This window comes from Cyprinus carpio, chromosome B11 (assembly GCF_018340385.1).
Source record: "Cyprinus carpio isolate SPL01 chromosome B11, ASM1834038v1, whole genome shotgun sequence".
Taxonomy (NCBI): domain Eukaryota; kingdom Metazoa; phylum Chordata; class Actinopteri; order Cypriniformes; family Cyprinidae; genus Cyprinus; species Cyprinus carpio.
In genome coordinates, this window is record NC_056607.1 from 18,171,827 (window position 1) to 18,195,938 (window position 24,112).

Genomic DNA, 24,112 nt, shown 5'->3' on the forward strand with positions numbered 1-24,112 from the left:
ATTCGATGAGCCGCTGTCGTCGCTTGCTTCACACACACTTTTAGTTTCTGATGAGAGTGGGAACTTTAACAGTCACTTCTCCTTTACAAGAAGACCATTTCATCGTCGAACATATTTAACCGAGTTAATGCCAGGGTAGTTTGACAGTAAATACAGTTAGCTCGCAACTTTAGACGGTTGTTTTAACATCCTAATGAAATGTTTACGATGTAGCGTCAGATAGTTTTAGTGAAGGGGGGGCGAGGTTTGTGTAAACATCAGAAAATGTTGACAAGACTCCACACGAACCGCTGAGGAATCACAGCCACATATCGTTTATTGGGCTCCAGGTATGTTTAATATTGTATTATTTTTCCGAGAACTAAAAGCAAGCGACTTTACCTGTAGCGGTCTTTATCAAATGCTGTCTATGTAGGCAGCTCACTAGGTTTTGAAACACAGCCGCTGTCTTTATTTGAGTCGCTTCCTATGTTTGTACATGCAACTGAGAGCAGGCGTCTCCTGTGTAATGTAAACGATGACATAACCTGTCTCTCTGACTCTTTCGAGGAATGAAGTATTCTTTGATTGACACTGTCTTCTGAGATGACCTGACCTAATGTATTTAAAAATGGCAGGAATAACATGGTATCAGAAAAAGGTAAGCCTTAAGTAGATTTGTCACACAGTAAATGCAGGGTGTGATTAGAAAGGGATTGACAGTTCTCTAATGATCTTGTGTCAAAAGATCGGAGCCTATGATCAGCAGATTTGGGAAAAGTCACTGGAACAGACTGAGCTCAAGGTAATGTGACAAAGTGCAGTTTGTGTTTGCAACATTGTGTAAATTAAAACGTATGCAGACAGACTTGTGAAACTCTGGTCCGTATGAACAGGGCTTTGGAAGCAAACCTAAGAAGACTGGCCATATCAAGCCAGGCCTCATTGATGTTGATCTAGTGAGAGGTGGGTTAACACTGAAGTTTAGCATCTGAATAGTTATAGGCTGTCAGATCAGATCAGATCCCATACTTAAAATGTAAAAATGTGCTATAAAACAGGTCAAGATAATCAAATGTGATCTGTCATACAGGGGCTACTATTTTCACTCTAAATTACTTACAGAAATATACATTTTTTTTTATGTAACTAATTAATGTATATATAGTGTCAAGTAATTTTAAGGTTTTTCTCTATAAATCTATCTTTCTATACTTACTTATTTTGCAGTAAATTTGCAATTACTCAAAATATTGTAGTCACTGGGATTTTTTTATAGAAATGAATAGACTGATTCAGCAAAAATGCATTAAACTGATCAAAAATACATTTATAAGACCGTAAAGACATTTATAATGTTACTAAAGCATTCTTTTTCTAATAAAAAAATCTTTCTGTTCGTCAAAGAATCATAAAATCATGAACCGCATATTTCAGTTTCCACAAAAAAACATTCCACATTTTTATAGTTTTCAGCAGCTGCTTGAGCAGCAAATGAGCATATTAGAATGATTTCTGAAAGATTGTGTTTTTTTATTCCATTAATTATATATATGTTATTCCTTCAGTTATTATATGTAAGGAAGGGTTATTTTAAATTGAATAATATTTCACTATATTAATGTTTTACTGTATTTATTTTTATATTTTACATTGTTGTTTTTTTCTATCAAAAGTTACCAACATATTTACAGTATGAGGCTCTTTTAAACAATTAAAATAGTATCTTTACAACTGCAGGTTCTACATTTAGCAAGACCAAACCAGAGAGCCCTTGGACCGCTCTGACTCGTAAAGGCTTGGTCAGGGTCCTCTTTTTTCCTTTCTTCTTTCAGTGGTGGATCCAAGTTACATCTAAAAGCATTTCCGCTCTCATCTTAGTTTTGTACTTTCTTCAAGGTATGCAGTTTTTCTTTTTTTTTTTTTTTTCAGCAAAGCACAGTCACGTAAACATAAATGGTGCATTCAAGTGTTTTAGCATAGTTTCGTTGCTCATTCTTTGAATATTTCAGATTTTGTAGAGAGATAATACACATGGTTTAGTGATAATACTTTTGAAAAACTTCTATATCAGTTGGAAATGAATTAAAAGAAATGGAAGATCTCAGGATGGTATCATGGTCTGATGGATTTGTGTTCATTGCAGTGGCAGGAGCTGTGTTGTATTTTGAGGTACCTGCAGCCTGTGCCAGTGAGGTTGTGGGTCCATTGTGTCTCATGCTGTTATTGGGTACAGTACACTGCCAAATAGTATCTACAGAATCCTCCAAAAGCCCGGACAACAGTCCTGTCCCCAGCCGGACGGCCAGCCCTGTTCGCAGGAAAAGGTTAAGCTACTGATGTGTCAGATTTGTTAGAGACAGACTTATCTCATTCTCAGGGCCTTAAAAGACCAAGTGTTTTTTTCTTTCTCTCATCCAATGGCCAATACATTTAATGTTCTGCAAGGCTTGCAGTTTAATCAGAAGTGCCATTGTTCAGCTGACACTACTGAATCAGTGACCAAAAAAAGAGAAGCAAATAATCTAGTTTAAAACAAACATGCCAAGTTCTTAGAAATGTACTCATTGTATTCATTTAACTTTATACCATTTTTATGAAAAGCTTAGTTAAAGTTACTCTAAAAGTGTTGTGGTGTTATATTTAAGTGAAAAGTAATGTTTTCCTACACCTTGAATATAGGCTACGTATGTGTGCGAACATCTTAATATCTATATTTTAAAAAAGTTTATATATAAAATATATTATATTTAAAATACATTTTAACTATATTGTTCAAGGTAAAACTTTTTAAAGTTGTTAATGCATAAATATTATTAGGTTTTAGCTTTTTAAAAAGTCCCACTGCATGATATGTTAGAATGTGAACTAAAATATATTTTTTAGTATATTATATACATGTTTTAATAAAAGAAATTTAAAACATGCTCATAATAGAAGAGTTTTATTCAAATCATGGTATGTATGGATTGCATTTTAATGTAGTTTTGAATAAATTATTTGATCAAGACAAAAAAAAATGCATTGTGTTATTGAACCTAATTTAATTTTAAATGTTACTTTTAATATATTATAGCAGGTATAAATGGATAGGTCCTGGCTTTTGATTGGTCAGTACTTCATTCTTTTGATGTAATTCCATTTGTGGCATGTTGTAAATTATTTTGGTGTTTATTCATAGACAGAGGAAGAGTAGAAAATCAAAGAGGTCTGAGGATGAGAGCAGCAGAGGGGGAGGGATAGTAGAACTCAAACTTGAAGACTACAGATCAGAGAAGAGACTGGTAAAACCCTTTTTTTAGAACTGCACTTTTTGAATCATCATGAACATTCATGGTTGTATTGATTGAGGTCCTGTGGGCTTTGCAGAACTCCCAGAGGAGGCCTCCGTATGGGGCTTCTGAAGATCTATCTAGTGAGGAAGAAGCAGAGGAAGCAGAGCTGCAAAGAGAGAGACTCTTCTCATCAGCACCTTCCAAATATGCTCGAGCGCTCAGGAATAGACTTCACAACCTCCCCAAGAACAATCTGCCATCCCACACTCAGGTGAGTGTCTTGGTAAATGTCTGTAAGTTAGTTCAGAATATTAATTAACATTGCGTGAACACATACAGGGAGAGAATAACGGCAGGCCAACAGACGGCCCGGCGCTGCCACGTGAAGTCAAGCTTCTGCAGCCCTCAGAGGGCTCACGTCCAGCCTCTGACACAGATGATATGTTATGGGAAGAGCTTTTACACGATCCTGACTCCGCCTCCACAGGAAGCAGCGAAAGTGGGGAGGAGGAGCCTCACGGTCATAACCACTCCCTCCCTCTTCCCAACATCGCTCTGACGAGTGATGAGGATGAAGCCTTACCGCAGGTGGGTTACAGTTTTGCTGTAATAAGTTAAGTGTGACTTTTTATACAGGGCTTAAAGGAATAGTTCACCCAAAAATATGAAAATGTGCTGAACGTTTACTCACCCTCAGGCCATCCAAGATGTAGAATAGTTTGTTTCTTCATTGGAACAGATTTGGAGAAATTTAGCATTGCATCATTTGCTTACCTGAGTGCTGTCAGAATGAGAGTCCAACATCACAGTAATCCACACAACTCCACTCCATCATATAACATCTTGTGCAGCAAAAAGCTGTGTTTTTAAATTAGGTAAGTTAAAAAACAAGTTCCCTATCCATAATATTGCTTTCTCCAGTGAAAAAAGTTGTCTCGTCTGAACCAAGAGAGAAACATGCATAATTTACTATTTTGATATTTTGCCCAGAAAGGACAGTTTAATATCTTCATGCTAGCTTAGTTTCTTACAAACATGGAGCTTTTCGCTTCACAAGACATCAGTTGATGGACTGGAGTTGTTTGGATTACTTGTGGATTATTGTGATGTTTTTATCAGCTGTTTGGACTCTCATTCTGACGACACCCATTCACTGCAGAGGATCCATTAGTGAGTAAGTGATGTAAAGGAACATTTCTCCAAACCTGTTCCAATGAAGCAACAAACTCATCTACATCTTGGATGGCCTGATAGTGAGTACATTTTAATTTTTGGGTGAAATATTCCTTTAACTCTGGGATAAAGTTTTTTTAACCCCTAGTAAGAACCAATTTTTTACCTCTCCAGTACAAATTAAGATTTCATTGTTGAATTAAACAGCACTGGCACAGGCAACCAATCAAACTAAGCAGTTATTACCCATTTAAATATTAATGTGCTTTCCACAGTTTGTACAGATGCTTTAAAGGTCTGTGTTTAAAAAAAGAAAATTCTCGAACCGCAACAGCAAACGCATTTTTAAATTTCCATGGTGTCATTTCTATAGATGGATAAGCACTTACAACAAGTTCTGGGCTCTTTGCATGTTGTGCTCAAATTATCTGATATTTTAGCTAACTGATAACTTGACATGCAGTCATGAGGGTCTGCAGGACTGGCATCATTTCCTTTTTATGTTTTTTTCCTGCATGTTGGTCTGACCACATGACTTTGGTTGCCTGACACTGTCTGAATATCAGTAGACAGTTAAAAAAGGTTATGTCGCAAGACTTTATCTATGCACTTTGAATGACACAAATGATTTCTTTATCCTTTTAGCACCAGTTTTCGTGGCTGCAGGCTTGTCACCCCTCCAAAGATCGCGTCAGTGCCATTATCTGGGAGAAAGGAGAGTGTAAGAAAGCTGACATGTCCGTGCTGGAGATCAGTGGTATCATTCTCACAAGAGTAAAGTCCTTCTTTCTCTGCCCTGTTTATTTCTACATTAGTGGTTTAAATTGCTTAAAAGGAGAAGAGAACTGTTGACTTCCTCAATGCAACACTTTTCTGCTAAACACAAATTATATTCAAATTCAATGTAAACTCCTCTGTTAGCATTTGAACGCCGACTGTTTTGCATTGGAATTTGCCTTTAACACATTTCTAACTGACTGGAAAGCAACAGGTCAATGTTGTTGGTGTACAATTATGCTGAAGGATTTCTGTTTCCAGGTTAAGGTGGTCGAACAAGGGATGGGTTATCTGATCTTCGGCAGTCTGGTCACCACCTCACTGGCTCTGCTGCCCTACTGCTTCAGACTGGCACAGAAACTGGATGTTAGCAATCTCAGTTCTGTGTCTTTCCAGGAACTGCCCGCAGTGGCCATTGGGCCACCTTGTGCCTTGTCCTATGCATTCTTCATCATCACCACAATAGAAAGAGTTTTCCTTTCTGGGCTGTTCTTCTTCATGATGTGTGTGGCTGAGAGGACATATAGACAGGTGAATATGAACATATTTGTTATGTGTGTTTGTAATAAATGCATTTTTAATGTTTATGTTTGCTGCCACCTTTAGGCTAAAATGTTAATTTTGGTGTTATTTTACATTTAATTCTGTATCCTAATAACATTTTTATATTTCACAATGTATAAATGAACAGTTATTGTGTTATTGCTAAGTAACATGCCCCAAAAAATTTTGTTCTCAACTACAGCGCCTTTTGTTTGCAAAACTCTTCAGCCATCTCACATCTGCACGCAAAGCCAAAAAATCTGAGATTCCTCACTTTCGACTGAAGAAAGTGCAAAATATCAAGATGTGGCTTTCACTTCGATCATTCCTAAAGGTATCATCTTCCCACTACAGCTGACATGTAGGGATGCACTATATCATTTATTTTTTTTTGGTTGGGGGGGCTGATATTAGTGTTTATTTTTTAATTATCAAATAAATATTGACTGGTATTTATAGATATTTAATTTTGCATGCTAAAGCTCACATAAAGTTAATCTATTCATTTACTCTAATAACTAATACTAATTTAATAGCACAATTGAATGTAACCTTTAGCACATCTCTAAATTGAACAGTTTTATACTGTACATTACAATTTTGTGATGCCTAAATTCACTTTTGGTTTGGATTGGTTTGGTTAAAACTAAAACTATATATTAATTATAAAACTATATATTGTATTTATTTAATTAAAATAGGATAGAATTTTAATTTCAGCCATAACGTATTCTGTATGTTTAATTTCACCTTTAAGGCAATTTCCAAAGCCTTTTGGTTGCTTGTATATGTTCTTAATCCAACTTGTTTAACCAGTCTGTTTATATAAGCACAAATGATAGTAAATGGTTTTTTTTTTTTTTTTTTTTAATTTGTATAGTCCTGTTTAAAGATACATGTACCTAGGCTAGTTGACACTATATGATGATATCAATTTAATAATTTCTTTCTTCTGTTTAACAGAGACGAGGCCCTCAGAGGTCTGTCGATGTCATTGTATCATCGATTTTCCTTCTGGCTTTGTCTTTTTCCTTCATCATCTGTGCCCAGGTCAGCTATTGTTCTGTCATACGTTTTTGACACACCTTTTAGACATATTTTTAAGGTTTGCATTCAAAAAAATCTAATCCTATTTACATATGTGCTCTACCTTCAATGTCATTTGTTCTCAGAAACGGTAAATATTTCTGTAATCCCTCTAGACATGTGCCGGTATTCGGTAATATGATATAGTATATCACGGTAATGAACATGTACAATATCGTTATCATAGGCCCTTAAAAATACAGTGAATAATTATTTATTAGAAATTATTACGATTTTTTTAATGCATCGTAAGAATACCTTTCTCATTAACTGGTTATCAAAGATGCATACGCTGATGTAAACAAGTCCAAGACAGATGAGAAGTGCATGGCAGGAAGAGTGAAGGAGACACGCTGAATGAAAATACATATTCACACTCTGACAACAGATGGCGCTGATGAAACAGCAGAAATGCAGCCATTATCCTAGTAACCCCGTGAATATAAGAGCTGCTCTACTTTCTGTTTCTGCTCAGGATTTAAATGTTTTAAACAGCCATTCAGATTTATGTATTCGTAGTGGTGCTCATCGCAGTGCCAAATATTTAAATCCTTAAGCCCCGTTCACACCAAGAACGATAACTATAAAGATAACGATGGAGATATAGTTCTAAAAATCTTTCTCAATATTAATGAATAGCAGAGTCCAGACCACAACTATAACGATAAAGGCACAGAGAAACAATATTGTTGGAATCATTTTCAGAACGATTTTTTCTAGCTGATGAACGATACAAACATCGACAGCCAATCAGAATCCATGCTATAACAAGCTCGAGAATTTAAAGAGGCAGATGCACGTGCGCTTAGAATAAACAGACGATATTGTTCGCTGGTGTGGACGCTAATACTGTTTTATAAAACAGATAGTTCCGGTCCTTGATTCTGATTGGTTACACCTTTGTTAACTTCTGTGTGTTGCTCGGCAACCACTTTGTTGGAACCACAACGGTTTCTGAGGAGCTACATTGTTTGGTAGAAGAAAACTGTTTTTATTTATATCATTATACTTTATTTGTTTTATTCTGTGAAACCTTACTACGTATATGGAATAACTGTTTTATAAAAGCAATAAAACCCATGAAGCCCGGGTTTACAGTGAATTTATAACAGCTAACAGCTATCATGCCTAACAATGCCCCTTAGCTGTCATAAATTCACTGTAAACCATGGCTTCTTGGGCTTATTGCTTTAATCTTTATAGTTATCGCTCTTGGTGTGAACGGGCCTTTAGACTTAATAGTCTATTTATTTTAAAACATTTTTACATTTTAATCTGGACTACAACATGCCCTAGATATTGTTTTAAGACTAATCGTGACACTCGTATACTTTGCTGTTGCAGTGTTGTTATTGTTCACAAAAACTATTAAACATCATATATAAGTACTAAAATAACACATCATAGTTGTCTTAAAAATAATAATAATAAAAAAAAATTTGCCGTTTGGATTTATTAAGTAATACTAGTAATAATACAAAGTAATAGTAGTAAGTATAAATGTGCTCCTGACTGTTAGTAATGTGCCATAAATTCATCTTTAGAGAAAATTTAAGTGACATCTATTGTTTAGATTAGGTTAAGTAAAGTATCATATTACTGCACATTAAAGGGGTCATATGATGTGATTTAAATTTTTCCTTTCTCTTTGGAGTGTTAAACTCTTGGTGCATAAAGAAGATCTGTAAAGCTGCAAAGACTAAAGTCTCAAATCCAAAGAGATATTCTTTACCAAAGTTAAGACTCAGCCACGGCCCCCGAAATGCCTCGTTCTAACACGCCCCCACATATCTACATCACTATGTGGAAATATTTGCGTAATGCCACCCAAATGTTCATGCAAAGAAAGAAGACGTGGTTTTAGTAACCGCAGTTAGTGTTGAAGCAGCCATGTCAGGGAGATGCTGTGTGTATCTAGGCGAAAGCAAAAGCACTTTATTTGGCCTTCCAAAGGTAGATGCATTTAGGAATCTTTAAGATTACTTATAACAGAACAGCAATGCATTTTATGGACAACCTTTTGTGAACCAAGGAGAGGAGGTAATTCTGACTTTGCTATGACAATCTGGTGTTTCTGAATCAGCTACTGTAAGTATTGTTTGTTATTAGTTTAAGTATTTGTTATTGACTGTTCAAATGCGGAGTTTTTCACATCGTGTGTGTGTGTGTGTGAGAGAGAAAGAGAGACAGGGGTCACACAGTGGAGTCAGCTGTCTTAACCGTCCGTGGCTTGTGTATTGCAAACACATATGAGCTTCATGACTGTGTCTGTCACGTGACTCTGTTCCCCTTTCAGTCTTGAACTGATGGTAAAACTAAGGACATTATTAACTGTCTTTACATTTATTTTGAAAGATAAAGCTCGCGGAAAGGGGCGTTACATTCCCGACCAGTGCTTGCGATTTTCGACCAATCACAATGCACTGGGTCAGTTGGCCAATCAGAGCAGACTGCGCTTGTGGAAGGAGGGACTTTATAGAAAACGATGCATTTGAGAAAGGCGGGGCATAGAGGACCTACAATAATGTATAGTATTTGAAAAATAATGTGTTTTCTGAACATTAAAGCATGTCAACATATTCTGTTACACCAAATACACTTTAAAAAAAGCATCATATGACCCCTTTAAAAGTTAGAAGATATGACTGTCTAATAGAGTGAAGGAAACTGGTATTGTGTTTCAGCTTTTACATAGTCATCACACATTTCTGGATTCAGAGACCAACTGGGAGCTGATGGTCTGGTGTGGTGCTCTAATGGTTTTCCTCCTACGCCTCGCTACCCTCGGAGCTGAGACCAACCGAAAGTATAGCAATGCTTCTGTGCTTCTGACTGAACAGGTGAGATAAAAATCTCAGCCGCACAGAACAAAGAGGCAGTATTATTCAGAAACAAGTGAACCATTCAAACGTGCACACTGCGCAGGCGCTAATAAATAGCTTCAGCATTGCTCACAGCTGAGTTGTGTGTTGTGTGCCGGTACATTTTCTGGAAATACTTTACAATAAGGTCCCTTTAGTTAACGTTTAACTAACAAGGACCAATACATTTGTTCCAGTCATTTTTGTTAATGTTAATAATAAAAGTTAGTTCATTAGTTAGTACATGTTAGTTCATATTCATAGATGCGTTTTTGTGCCATGGGATAAAAAATTAAAAGGGTAAATGCAATTTTTTCTCTCAATCTCACAGTCTGAGTTTATATTCCACTGTTCTGACTTTTTTTTTTTTTGAGATATAAACTCTGAATTCAAGATAGAAATGCAGAATTGCAAAAAAAAAAGTCTGAATTGTGAGATATGAATTCAGAATTGAGATATAAACTTAAAATTGAGAGATAAAATGTCACAGGTAGCTTTTTTAGTTTTTATTCCATGGTGGAAAAAAAAACAGGATTCTGTTTTTTGCTGTTTTTTTGTTTGTTTTTTTTTGCCACAAAATAAAAAATAAAAAAGACAGTTGTTGACTTTCTATGGGAAAGTGTGAATTGTGAGATTGTGATTTTTTTTTATTTTTTATTATTATTATTCTGTGGTGGAAGCAAGCTTCAATACATGTTGTCTTAGGACAATTATATTAACATACTTTTTTTTAAATGTTAACATTAAATGTAGAAATTAACTTTAAGATTAACAAGTGCCTTAGAAGTATTTTTCATTGCTATTTCATGTTAAATCGTGTATTTAACTATTGTTAGCAGATGAAACCTTACTGTAACGTGTTATCCACTTTCTGCTTCAGATAAACTTGTATCTTAAGATGGAGAAGAAACCCAACAAAAAGGATCAGCTGAACATAGTGAACAACGTGCTGAGGCTGGCCACAAAATTACTAAAAGTAAGACTATCAGAAAAGCATCATTCATTGGAAATAATAAACATGCCTTGCTTGCATTGATCATCATTTGCTGCTTTCAGGAACTGGACACTCCATTTCGTCTGCTAGGTCTGACAGTGAACCCGCTCATCTGCAATATCACGAGAGTGGTCATCCTGTCAGCCATCTCAGCTGCTGTCAGCGATTTACTAGGGTTCAACATCCGGGTGAGGGAAACATTTGTGCTCTAAGTACAGTGGTTATCTCCACCTGTATCCTGGGTCTGTTTTATTGTCCCACTGAATTGCAGATGTCTGGAGTTATTGATCTCGATGATCTGTGTTTTTATGACTCTAAAGTCATAACCGCTTTTGTACTTCTTCCTGTTATCAGGATAAGATAGGGTTGCTCACTCTTTGCTACATATGACTGTTATCTTCATGCAGTACATCATATACAAGCAATCTTTAACTAACAATATCCATCGTATGTTTTTTTTAACAGCTCTGGAAGATCAAACCTTGATGTGATGCCTTTACACTGCCAGCGTCTTAACACTTGGTCCAGAGAGACTCTTAAGTGTGCTTGTGCACAATCTACCAAATGACCAAGTTATATCTTAAAAACTGTGCAAATCTACTGACCAAACTTATTCCTGACTTTTCCTTCCTACCCTGTGCCTTCGGCCAGTCCGAGCAAACCTGTGTTCAGCTCAACTTTGTCGTTGAGATTTCCTGATTGAGATTTGAATTGTAGAACTGTAAAGCACGCCCATGCTGCAGTAGGTTTTCTTGATGCACTTGCTTACTGTAACTACTTAACAGCTTGATGTCATAGTCCAACCAGTGACCACTGTTCTTCATAAATGTATACTCTGCACATTTATTATCTGGTCTGGAAGCAACCACTTAAAACAGAACCACTATGTGCCTTGTGAATAATTGCATATAACAGTACTTTTAGATAAGCTATGTATGAGACATGGATATGTCAACTGCTGAATGGGTGATGAAATTAAAGTTTTGAGTTTTTAGAAAAGGGTACTGAAAACTTGCACTCTGAAGCTCTTGGAGAGAGCCCTCTTTACTGGCATTGTATTAAAATAATCAAAGCTTTCTCTAAGAAACTTCTGTAATCGTCAGTGCTTAACCAAATATTTGAGTTTGGGGTGGGAGGAGTTTTCTCAAATACAGTTTTTAAAGCATTTAAGAATTGAGAATGTAGAATGTAATGTGTCTGACGATTAAAAAAATAATAATATTAAATCTTATTTTTACTTTTAATTTATCACAAACAAAAGTGTGGGTTTGGTGATTTTGCTGCTATCCTGTAAATACTGGCTAACGAATCATAAAAGTGTGTTAAAATTACGTATGGACGTGTTTGAAACCTTTTATAATATCTTTAGGATGTTACAGTCTTTTTCTATAGCTTTATAAAAGTCGTTTATGTCTTTATGATGTAACGATGAGAGTGCCACTGAATGAATCCGTTCGCGAATCGAATGAATGGTTGATTCAAAAGAGTCGATTCACTGAGATGATTCAAAATCCCCACCACTGACTAGTACGCTGTAATGTTTGGTGACGGACGCGGTGTCATTCTGTCGCAGGTATTACGGTAACGTAGAAACAGTGACGTAGAGACACACCTTCACTCACGCGCTTGGCGCTAGTTGCCATGGAAGGTCATCGAGTCCGAAACCGGCTGAGGCAATAACACCCTGCGCAAAGACATTACATCTGCCGGTGGGTACGGAATGAAATACGGACCCCTGAGGTTCAAGAGACAACGATTAGGAAACCGTAAGGTCTCACGCTTTGCGTAGCTCGTTAATAGTCATGTGTTCTTTTAATCTATTCATTCTATGATGTAATAATAGAACTTCAGTGACTGATTACTGTTTACCGGTATGACGTAACATGGTATCCTCAGCATCCTCTTCTGTGTTATGACGTAGCGCGGCATTATTTGTTAATGCGCTGCGCGTGATTAAGAAAAACGACGATTTGGCAAGAATAGAAGTTGCGTTGTCACTGAATAGAGCATATTGAATGGATAAAATGTTTTAATTGTAGTTAGTCATTGTAATAAACCAATAACGTTGTTTCCAGTGACAAAGGCTGCGTATTTTGTCTTCATTTCGCCTCTTTCTCCCTGCAGGTGAACTATGTTTTTACAGCAGGAAGAGTGAGTGAGAGAGTGATTAAGTCTGTCAGATTCAGTATGTCTGCATGGGTGCAGCAGGAGGCTGGTCCAACCAGTTCTGCTGAAACCAAGAAATCAGAGCCCAGAGGCCAGGAGAAGAAATGCTGTAAGCGCACTCATTTTTACATCCCACAGATCAAGAAGCTGCTAGGAATCCCTGTTTAAAGCAGCCAAAGTTGGTCAGCTGGTTATAGCAGTCTGTTTTCATGGCTTTTAGAGAGGTCTGGGGTACTTCTCTGCTGATGAGAATGTTTCACACATAACAGTTTTGTTCCCAACCAAGTGATTTTTATTGACGACCCTGAGTTATATCACAGTTGCCCTTCTTATAATGTCAGCTGTCACCGAGGCTGCCACAGAAGTTCACTGTCAGTCTAGATTCGAAATAAACCTACAGCACTTCCCTTTATTTAGATATGCATTGTCTGGTATGCTGGTTTCAGATTGCAGATCAATGTAAAGGCACATTTGTTTAGGGTTTATTCTATTATTATTATTATTTTTTTATTTTTTTTTCAGTCATTATCAAATTGCTCACCTGAGGCAGTGTTTTCGTAATACCTAATATTTTTATTTAAAAAAAAAATGCATGCAAATTTATTCACATGTTGCATGTGACTTATTAAAACACATTTCTAGATACTAGAAGAATAACTATATAGATACCATACTGTTTTATAAATAGTCTATAAAGAAATGCAATGCTTAAATTAAATTAGAGTGGTTATACACCACTGTTCAAAAGATTTTTTTAAAAGAAAGAAAAAAATATACATTTTTTATTCATAAAGGACAAAAAATGATCAAAAGTGATAGTAAAGACATTCATGATGTTACAATATATAATTGCTTTTCTTTTGATCTTTATATTCTTCAAAGTTTTTCAATTTCGATTTTCAACAAATGTTTTATGCGATATTCCAGTTTTGCGCACAAGTTAAATTCACACCTTTGGATGGTAACATAGCTAATGATAAGAAATGTTTCTTGAGCACCAAACTAGATATTAGAATGATTTCTGAAAGATCATGTGACACTGAAGACTGGCGTAATGGCAAGGAGTTTGCCTCAGTGTAAGCAAGGTCAACAGTCTCAGGGTTTCAGGTTCTATTTTGTAGTCCGTTTGTTGAAAGTACCATAAACCACAAGTATCTGTTGGTGTCCCATATGTGAAATTGACATTTGGCAGATTATAATTGTTAGTACTATAGATTGTAACTTCCTTCAGCTCATGTTGTGCTGTTGATACCGTCTGTCTGTTTTTCTGTGTCTGTCTGACCACAGCATGGGCGTCTTACATGACAAACTCCCCCACCTTGATTGTCATGATCGGCCTCCCTGCCAGAGGCAAGACGTACATGTCAAAGAAACTCACACGCTACCTCAACTGGATAGGAGTCCCAACAAAGGGTGAGTGGGCATTTGAATTTAGACAGTTGCATCATATCAAATGACACTCACTATAAATAGCATCTGTCTTCAATTTTAAATGCTTCATTTAGCTCTCAGCTGACCATTTTGACATTATGTTCTATCAAGAGGTTCAACTTGAATTTGCATTATTTAAAGTGTAGGCAACCAACACACTGACACTCAAACTCTCTTGAGTACATCATGACCCACAATGCAAGTGTTTAAGCACTGTAACTGAAGTCAGAGGTTCCTTACACACTGGGAATTGAATTGTTCCATTTTTATTTGCATAGTGATGTCACCTTGATGCATTACACTGGTTCCAAAACTGATAGTGTGTGACGACTAACCATAATTTCTTGTTTTTGTTTTTGGTTTATCGTGCAGTGTTTAACCTGGGGGTGTATCGGAGGGAAGCAGTTAAAGCCTACAAGTCTTATGACTTCTTCAGACATGACAATGCGGAAGCCATGAAGATACGAAAGTAGGATTATAGCTTTGTTGGATTTAATGGCACGACCATTTTATCATCATGACTCACCCTTATTTCTTTCCAACACTTATGACATTGTTTCTTCCGTGGAACCTGAAAAGAGATGTTTTGCAGAATGTCCAAGCTGCTCCCTTTCACACAGTGTCCTGTGTAGAAAAGATCAGTTTAGATATTTTTACACTGTTAATAATGATAGAAAAGTACATGATGTCAGTAAACCAAGAAACAAATGTAATTAAAGAAAGCCAGTTAGACCAAAAGATATTTCAACACATTTCCTGAAGGTTACATTAATGCACTTCTAACATGACAGTTCGAGTTTTTCCTGTGAACTGAATTTATTTGAATTAGGTACATGTCTATTGTTGTATTTTTCATTTTCACAAATAGACAGTGTGCCTTGGTGGCCCTGGAAGATGTAAAGACCTACCTTAATGAGGAAGGTGGACAAATAGCTGTAAGGGTTTATCAATTATTTACTTAAATTTAATATGGTTTAAAAATACTGACAAGGTTCAAGACTTACTTCTTTATATTTGTTATAATCTGTTTTTGTCCTTTTAAGGTATTTGATGCCACAAACACAACCCGGGAGAGGCGGGATCTTATATTCAGTTTTGTACAGGAGAATGCATTCAAGGTATAACTTCCATTATGTGATAAGTTATCTTTTTGTAGAAGTGATCTGAGGTCATCATTTTCCTATATCTGTGTGTTTACTTTTACAGGTGTTTTTTGTGGAGTCAGTATGTGATGATCCAGAGGTTATTGCAGCTAACATCCTGGTATGTTACAAAGTTTGGTTTGCATTTCCTTTAAACTAATGGTATAATAAAGTACAGCAACATACCAGTATAGGTTTTTATGGTCTTCTCAACAGTTGTCTCCTACGTGCTCTTATATCTTCAGGAGGTCAAGGTTTCAAGTCCAGATTATCCAGAGACACACAGAGAGCGAGTCATGGATGATTTCCTGAAACGAATAGAATGTTATAAAGTCACTTACCAGCCACTAGATCCTGATGAATATGACAAGTAAGAATGTTTAGAAAATAGACACATGATAGCGTATCTGAATGTACATATGTTTTGTAAGCGAAGTACATATTTAAGATGACCACATGACCATTTCTCTCCCTCTCTCTGATCCTTATAATCAAGCAGAAGATGCTACTTTTAAGACCTTTATATTTAAATATTTAAATGACGTGGGACATGTTTTACACCAAAATTTAATTGTCTATATCATTTCATGGCTCCACTAATACAGAAGGACTCCCTAATCATAACATTAACTTATTTTTCCCAGACATTTGTCCTTCATTAAGGTGATGAACGTGGGTCGTCGGTTTCTGGTGAACCGTGTTCAGGACTACATCCAGAGCAAGATCGTCTACTACCTCATGAACATCCATGTGCACTCGCACTCCATCTACCTGTGCAGGCACGGAGAGAGCGAACACAACGTCCAGGGCCGCATTGGAGGAGATTCTGAACTCTCCCCCCAAGGGAGACAGGTCTGGACTTATTTAGTGCTGCCTTTATACCGTTTATTCATCATAAGATCCTTGACTTTCTCTTTCCCTTGTGAGTAGTTTGCGAGCACCCTGCGTGAGTTCATTGAGGAGCATAAGCTGTCTGACTTGAAGGTCTGGACCAGCCAGTTAAGAAGAACCATCCAGACGGCTGAAGAGCTGGGAGTTCCGTATGAACAGTGGAAAATCCTCAATGAGATAGACGCTGTTAGTATGCCAAGATCCCATCGGAGGTTACATGCAGTTTATATGTATTATACTGTATGTACATTCATCAGCGTATGTTGCTCTGACACAGGGTGTATGTGAAGAGATGACCTACGAAATGATCCAGAACACGTTCCCAGAAGAGTTTGCTTTAAGGGATCAGGATAAATACCACTACAGATACCCAGGAGGAGAGGTACAGCACGTCATGAACGTATCACTTTGTTGCAGTTCTTCAGAGTATGTCCCTTCTCACTCTCTATAGTTGTGTAGGTTGTTTGGTTTTTGTTGGTGTCTGGTCTAACTATTTTAAAAGGCTCTCTTTTCTCGCAGTCGTATCAGGACCTGGTTCAACGACTAGAGCCTGTGATTATGGAGCTTGAGAGACAAGGCAATGTACTAGTCATTTGCCACCAGGCAGTTATGCGCTGCCTACTAGCCTATTTCTTGGACAAGAGTGCAGGCAAGATGCATTTTCACTTATGAAAAATACTAAAAACAACATATTTTTCCTGCTGACCATGAGTTTTTTTTTTTTACCCATGGCCTCACCACTGAAAATAAATAAATAATGTGAAAATAAAAACGTTTTTTGATCAACTTAATGCAACAATAATGCAATATTATAATATTATAAAATGCATTATATATTTAGCAATGTATTTTCATGTAGTATTGTTTCTTTAATATTCTTCGATTTATAAAAAAAGATAAATAAAAAATACTGATTGCTTTGTAATCCCATCCTAGCTAGTCATTCTCACAAAAATCTCATACCTCATCTATATCAGACAGTTATACTGATAACTGAGCAGAATAAGTAACAATAATGATCAGTGCATTACAGTAATGTTTAAGACTGTCAACTGAAACCTATTTATATTATTTTTCTTTTCTCTCATAGATGATCTGCCCTATTTGAAATGTCCCCTTCATACTATCATGAAGCTCACTCCGGTTGCTTATGGTGTGTTGGACAGTTGTTTCCTCATTATTGTTCATTGTCAAACTTATGCTAACAGATCATTCTGGTTCATGTTTTAGGCTGCAAAGTGGAGATGTTTTATCTGAATGTGGAGGCAGTGAATACACATCGGGACCGACCACTGGTGAGTCCACATCTGTCTCTGTGGTGTTCTCTCTTGCAGTATGAAATATTAATGGAGAACATAAAATATTCATTTGAAAATAATTGGTGCCACATTTATCTCTTAGATTTATGTCATTTTGCAGCAATGTTTTTGAAAGCATGCTGTGTTTTCCTTTTGGTATCTTATAGGTTTTATTTTGATCTGGAATTGCAATTTCATCACTGCATGTTGGTGTCTGTGATGCTTGTTGTTTTTTCTCAGAGAACACCCTGGTTAAAGCAGCTTTTTGGGTTAAGTACAACTTAAGCTCTGTCACCAGCATTTGTGACATGCTGTCAGTTACCACAGAAAATAATTTTGACTCTAACCTTATTAACAAAATAGAATAAAAGAGTAAATTTTCATACGATGGGCACACTGCATACTAGCTTAATAGAATCACTTACTTCATTACTGCAAATCTGGAAAGACAGTAACTTTCACATTTGGTTATCGGGGATAACAAAAAGGGACTCTTTACATCAAGAAAAACTCAGAATGTGTAACCAGAAATTCTTCCACTTGGAACAATAGTTTCACATCTACTGGCAATTTAGGCAACTTTACAGCTTAAATAACATGTTTGTAGAGACAAACTGATGTAAGTGCTTTAACCACAATACAAGCTGCAGATCTGTGCTTTTAAACCTTCTATTATGACTTGCCCAATAGACTTTCATTCTAAGCAGTGACGTTATTGATACCTAAAACGTATATTATATATATAAACATATATTAACTACTATAAAGCATAGCAAAATTACTCAAACTAAAATCAAATTAGTTATTATAGTTAACAAATATTACTAAAATAACATTGATTCTAAGTGCATTGCTGTAAATGTAATTGTGGTTATTTTTAACTCAATGACGGGTCAAAAGTTTTGTCTGTGGGAACAGCTTAACTTGTTAACCCAAAACATTCCTTTAAGCTATGTTCTCTGTGGTTTAATCAAACTTTCGATCAAAAGGCTTGATTAAACATAAATCTTCTTCCTCTTGTGCTTATTCACCTCATCAGAGTGAGGTTCAGCACTCCCCTCTATATGTTGTTGACCGCGAATAATATTCATACATTTGTGAAATACAGGTGTGTGTGTGTGTGTGTGTGTGTGTGTGTGTGTGTGTGTGTGTGTGTGTGTGTGTGTGTGTGTGTGTGTGTGTGTGTGTGTGGGTGAATTATAGCTATGATGTTCCAGCAGCCTGTGTTGTATTGTAGCTGTGGGTTTGTGTTGTGAGTTATGCTTATTCGTGGGTTGAACGCTCCTTTAAACGACATTGTGTTTTAGTGATGTGTGTTTCACTTTCACTTTTTTTTTTCACTTTCATCACTGCAATGATACGTTTTATGTTTTGTAATGTTAACCTGGAGTGATTTATTATATGTTTAGTCTGTATATGGATAAATGTGGATTATCTTTGGGAATACATGCAGCTACTTGATTATTTGGTGGCGACTGAAGACTGAAGTGTCTTGTTTGCTGTTGAGATTTGTGCTAAAGTTCTTTAAAGATGAGCTATGTGTGTAGGCAGTCTCTCTTTTAACCCAGCCAGTCTCTTCCATCTCAAACCAGGGGAAAGTCAGACGAAACTCTGCCCCTCTGCTAAGGCGGAATAGTTACACCCCCCTCTCCAGTCATGACCAGGTTAAGCGGCCCCGCCTCTACAGCGATGGCAACCAGCCCTGGCTGCCCCTCACCCCCTCCCCCACCACCCTGCACATCCCCGACTCGCCAGACGGGGCGCTGCTGCTTCAGCAAAGCCAAGTTAGTGTCAGACTCGATTGACCCAGTGATGTCCTGACACTAACCCACCCTCCCCCTGGTGTTCTGAATCACCCCTGAATGTCACACCCTGTACTGATTGTGCTAACTACATGAGTGATCTCAGTTTGGCAGTCTCATTCTTTTTTCTTTTTTTTTTTTGGTGCATGTTCTTTGCGAGCTCTTTTTTCAGGTTGGGATTCTTTTTTGTTGTTCTGCATGAGTGCTCACTGCTCACCACAGATCACGCAATAATCATAACTCACCAGCTAACAGTTACCGGCTAACTAATTGGCATTATCTTACTTAACTTTATAACAACAACATCTAATTGTTTTCCTTCTCTTTTAGACTTTCTATGAAGTATTTTTTCTCTTTAAAACCAGATCAAAATCAGAATTATTTTCTCATTGCCAGTTTGTTTCATGTGCACCCCAAAATTAAAATCATGTCATCATTTACTCAATCTCATGGTTGTTTCAAAGTTGCATGATGTACTTTCTTTTATGGAACATAAAAGGAAAAACATATCTGCTCTTTTCCATACAATGAATGTGAATGGTGACCAAAAATGGTTAGTAAAATTTGGAATTGAAATAGTTCACCCAGTGATGTACATGACTTTGTTCCGTCATCAGAACTAATTTGGTAAAAATTTAGCATTGCATCACTTACTCACCAATGGATCCTTTGCAGTGAATGGGTGCCGTCAGCATGAGAGTCCAAACAGCTGATAAAAACATCACAATAATCTACACGACTCCAGCCTATCAATTAATGTTGTCTGTAACAAAAAGCTGCATGTTTTAATGAACAAATCCATGAACAAATTGTTGGCACAGATAGCCTTGTGATTAATGAGCCGACATATAGCGCAACTGAGCTCTGTCTTAAAGTCCTTTGCCAAACCTGCCCCCTCTCTCCACCCAATGCTTTCCTGTCTGCTCTCTACTGTCATATCAAATAAAGGCAAAAAATACCATAAATACAACTATAAAAAAATAATAATATTGCGTTTTCCACTTAGAAAGTTGTCTTGTCTGAATCAGGAGAGAAATCTGCACAGACCATTAGCTTTCATTGTATAGAAACTAGCAGCATAACATCTCTTTTTGTGTTCTGCAGAAGAACAAATGTCATATGGTTTGGAATGACATGAGGGTGAGTAAATGATGACAGAATCTTCATATTTGGGGGTTAATCTCTTCAAAGTGATTTGCTTCAATAATGTCCATGTTTTACTCTGAACATGCCAATTTGTCCTTGGGCCTCAGTTCTCTTCTCCATATTTGTCTCTCCTCTTCATCCTTCTCCCTCTATTTTCACAGTCTCGTGTGGTTGGCAGTCATCTGTGAGTATCCCATGAGTTTGAAAGCTTTTTCACCCCTTTGCATTTTTAGAAAGTAATTTTCGGTGTATGTGCGAAGTCACAAACCATGTGCTGTTGTGATTGTATGATGATTCTCGATTATCTTGCATTTACATGTTTTTATATGTGTAGATTGTGGCTTGATTGTGATGATTGACCGAATTATGCTAATGCTCTAAAGCAGAAGTCTGTTGCAAGTTTTCCAGTTGTCATAGGGTTGTGTGACATTATATTTTTGCAGATAAACCTATTTACCCTTTCAACAGCCAAGTGAAACCAAGTGTTACACCAAGTAAAAGTATCATTTATATAGAGTTCAAAGAGTTGAATTGTTTTAAATTAAAAATGTGTGGTCTAGATAGTTTCTGAAGGAAGCATTCTGGTACTTAAAGATCCTAATACTCTCCTTATGTTTAACTTTACCTTGATCATTTCTTTTTTTTTCTATTTTTGAGGACTCCTTGTGTGAAGGAATCAACTTTGACTGCCCAGACGAAGCTAATGACTGTTTCCGCTTCTGAATGAGATGGGCGAATTTCCAAATTCCTGCATGAAAATGAAACTTTGCTTTTAGATTTTTACCACTCCCCACCTTCTGCTTGCTTTTTCGGTGACGGAACTACATTTCCCATCAGCCCCTTGCATGACAAATCACCACTGCTGTGACTATAATGAATCCTATAATTTATCATCAAGAGATATATACAGTATTGATGACTTCAATATGCTCAGTTATTTTAAGTGATGATGCCTTAATGAAGACTGTTTGATCTGTTATAATTTGGTCACGATGCGGGTTGTGCAAATGATGATAACCTCAGTACAGAGTTTATGTTGCAATACAGTGTTGTTTGCAACAACGCATTTTCACAATCATAACTATTACAACACAGACAGTAGCCAGTCATCAGAATGAAGAAAAGCTTCTTTCAGGGAATCAGTGGGACAGAGATTAGAGGAACAGTTTATATATTATAATAAGTAAGTTTCTGCACATTGTGGCTTAAAAGGAATGCACTTAATGGAAGATTTTTAAGAAGTCTTGCACATTTTCTTAATAAGAATGATAGTCCTATTGGATATTGTACAAAGTTCAAGCTTGTGATGTAATATTTTTATAGAAACGTATTTGTGTGTAGCATCAGGACAAAATGACAAGGATTTGTAGGTCGGCGTATTTAAATGAGGTATATTTTATAGGTCAAGTCACTGCTGGAGATCCTACAAATATAGTTGTTTAATTGAGGTTTTGAATGTAGTCTTTGCTCTTTAAGCTTTAACCTTTCTCTGGTTATGTGTTTGTTAAAAAACTGGAATTACTAGCTTTACAAGTATTTTTGTGTGAGGAGCTGCACTACTCAAACACTGTTCACATCTCAATCTACAGCATGTCATCAACCAATGACACTGCACAAAACAGTTAAATAATGTGCCGTATGACTACCTTATGGTTGAATGTTTAAAGAAAAAATATCTTTCCACTAATTCTTTTCATTTTTTAACATTTTTAATCATGTTTTGCCTCACTACTTCATTTTCAATAAAGGTGTGACATTATTTTTTTGCAAATATTTAGTGCAAATATTCCATGTACTCTCTGAATTAAATGCTGCATGCATAATACTAAATTATATATTAATTAACAAAATGCTGCAGACTTGTGCTGTTTTGATCAATGTCCAGGACAAGAACATCATCAGCACTTGTTCATTCAGTCCTTCTGCATTTAACAAAGTTTTCACTTCATAAGATATCCAAGCATGCATTGCCTTTAAGTAGTGGCTAGTGTGATGGCACAGTACAAACTGCACAAAATCTGATTTTGAACTTATGGCAATGCATGATTCATTATCAGAGTTTGGAAAACTGTCTGCAATGTTTTGAAATATTGCTTTCTCCAAATACAATTAAACATCTGTTATGTCAAAGTCAAATTAATGTGTCATTTTTATTCTGTCAAAATGTTTTAATGTATGGGGTTAATAGGTGAAACAGTGGCATTACGGCCACCAGATGGCGCCAAAAGACTTATTTGTAGCAACAGAGTTTTTGTCACGGGCTTGTTACGTTATATACAAACAATGAGATACTAGTACAAACAATGAAATACTAGAGACTGTGGTAGATTTTGGTTGCATTTGTGGTAGCAAAGATAAAGAATTGCATTTGTGGTAGCAAAGATTAAAAAAAAAACGCAAACGAACGTTACTTCACAAAAATAAATATATAACAATGTGAACAAATGATGACTGGAAAACTGTATTGACCAGACAATAGTCAGTAAGCTGTTAAGAATGTTGGGTAAAATATTCATATTATAGTTCTTTTAACGAAAACTGTTCCGTTATACTCAAGTGGCCTAGTAGTAAATGAACTTGTTTATCATGATAATAGCTTGAAATATTCTGCAAGATTTATACTAAAACAAATGTAGCACAACTAAAGTCTTATCAGTGTCCTAAATAACATTTGCCGGTAATATCCAGCCTGTCCATTGCATTTCCTCTTTATCATATCATAATAGTGTGACTGACAGAAATGAATGGCTGCACCTGGCTGGAACACACCCACACTGCCCTCTTGGTGTTACATAACCCTGATGGAGATAGAGGAGAACCACAAGAGAAGTATTAACCTCTGAGTCTCTGCAGGTGGAGGACGATATATGTCCTGCTATCTAAAGCTGCCATGTTTACAATGCCAACCCATATATGAGTGCAAAACGGGATTTTAATCTCTTGTTTGTCTGTTTATATGCTAAATGTATTCTATTTTGACAAATTATTTTATTTTTTTGTTTAACCTTTATTTAACCAGGAAAGTCCCATTGAGGTTAAAAACCTCTTTTTCAAGGGAGTCCTGGCCAAGATGCAGCAAAAACACAGTCAATTACATTTATGAAAGTTATACAATACAAATAATTAAAAACATTTACAATTTAAACAGGTCATTTCAGGTTCTCTCAATCTTGACTTAAAAGCATTTAAGGAAATAAGTTCAGATAATTTCAAGTCTTTTTGCAAAAAGTTCCATGCAGAAGGAGCTGAGTAGACAAAAGCCCTTTTTCCCAGTTCTGTACGGGCAAATGGAACAATGAGCAGCAAGTGATCATTTGATCATTCTACTCCGTCTTCAAAATTAATGTGTTTCTAAATTTCAAGGATCAGGAAGAAATGAAAGGTGCAGGTGCTTTCTTACTGATTGTAAGAGCATGTTAAAGAGCTCTTGAAAACTTTTTGAGATTTCACCTCAGCACAAATGTTCCAACCTGACCACAATACCACATTTGACCTATCTAGGGATGATTACATAGATCAACTTTCCAATTACGCTTTCTCTGATTTCC

At 36.5% G+C, this 24,112-nt stretch overlaps 2 protein-coding genes across 10 annotated transcripts; both read left to right on the plus strand.

Annotated features, from left to right (window-relative positions):
- Positions 1 to 11,775, plus strand: LOC109098279 (protein PHTF2-like). 2 transcript variants are annotated; one of them, XM_042734352.1, is made up of 17 exons: positions 1 to 329; positions 550 to 640; positions 728 to 784; positions 876 to 945; positions 1,720 to 1,878; positions 2,126 to 2,306; positions 3,161 to 3,263; positions 3,349 to 3,525; positions 3,594 to 3,842; positions 5,073 to 5,201; positions 5,466 to 5,735; positions 5,950 to 6,081; positions 6,711 to 6,797; positions 9,518 to 9,673; positions 10,575 to 10,670; positions 10,751 to 10,876; positions 11,154 to 11,775. In XM_042734352.1, exons 2-17 carry the CDS (start codon positions 599 to 601, stop codon positions 11,172 to 11,174), a joined length of 2,055 nt encoding a protein of 684 aa, XP_042590286.1. In that variant the 5' UTR covers positions 1 to 329; positions 550 to 598; the 3' UTR covers positions 11,175 to 11,775. The 2 variants fall into 2 exon arrangements, with proteins under 2 accessions (XP_042590286.1, XP_042590287.1); XM_042734353.1 differs by having other exon boundaries at positions 558 to 640.
- Positions 11,776 to 11,900: 125 nt separating this feature from the next.
- Positions 11,901 to 22,700, plus strand: LOC109098481 (6-phosphofructo-2-kinase/fructose-2,6-bisphosphatase 2-like). Of its 8 annotated transcripts, none has more exons than XM_042734354.1 (17): positions 11,901 to 12,459; positions 12,813 to 12,963; positions 14,142 to 14,267; positions 14,658 to 14,754; positions 15,154 to 15,220; positions 15,329 to 15,403; positions 15,492 to 15,548; positions 15,673 to 15,797; positions 16,072 to 16,279; positions 16,358 to 16,504; positions 16,596 to 16,700; positions 16,838 to 16,967; positions 17,409 to 17,471; positions 17,549 to 17,613; positions 19,209 to 19,400; positions 20,726 to 20,748; positions 21,222 to 22,700. In XM_042734354.1, exons 1-17 carry the CDS (start codon positions 12,409 to 12,411, stop codon positions 21,289 to 21,291), a joined length of 1,752 nt encoding a protein of 583 aa, XP_042590288.1. In that variant the 5' UTR covers positions 11,901 to 12,408; the 3' UTR covers positions 21,292 to 22,700. The 8 variants fall into 8 exon arrangements, 7 of the variants coding, with proteins under 7 accessions (XP_042590288.1, XP_042590292.1, XP_042590290.1 ...); XM_042734358.1 differs by lacking the exon at positions 19,209 to 19,400 and adding an exon at positions 20,523 to 20,558; XM_042734356.1 differs by having other exon boundaries at positions 11,901 to 12,454.
- The last annotated feature ends 1,412 nt before the right edge of the window (positions 22,701 to 24,112 follow it).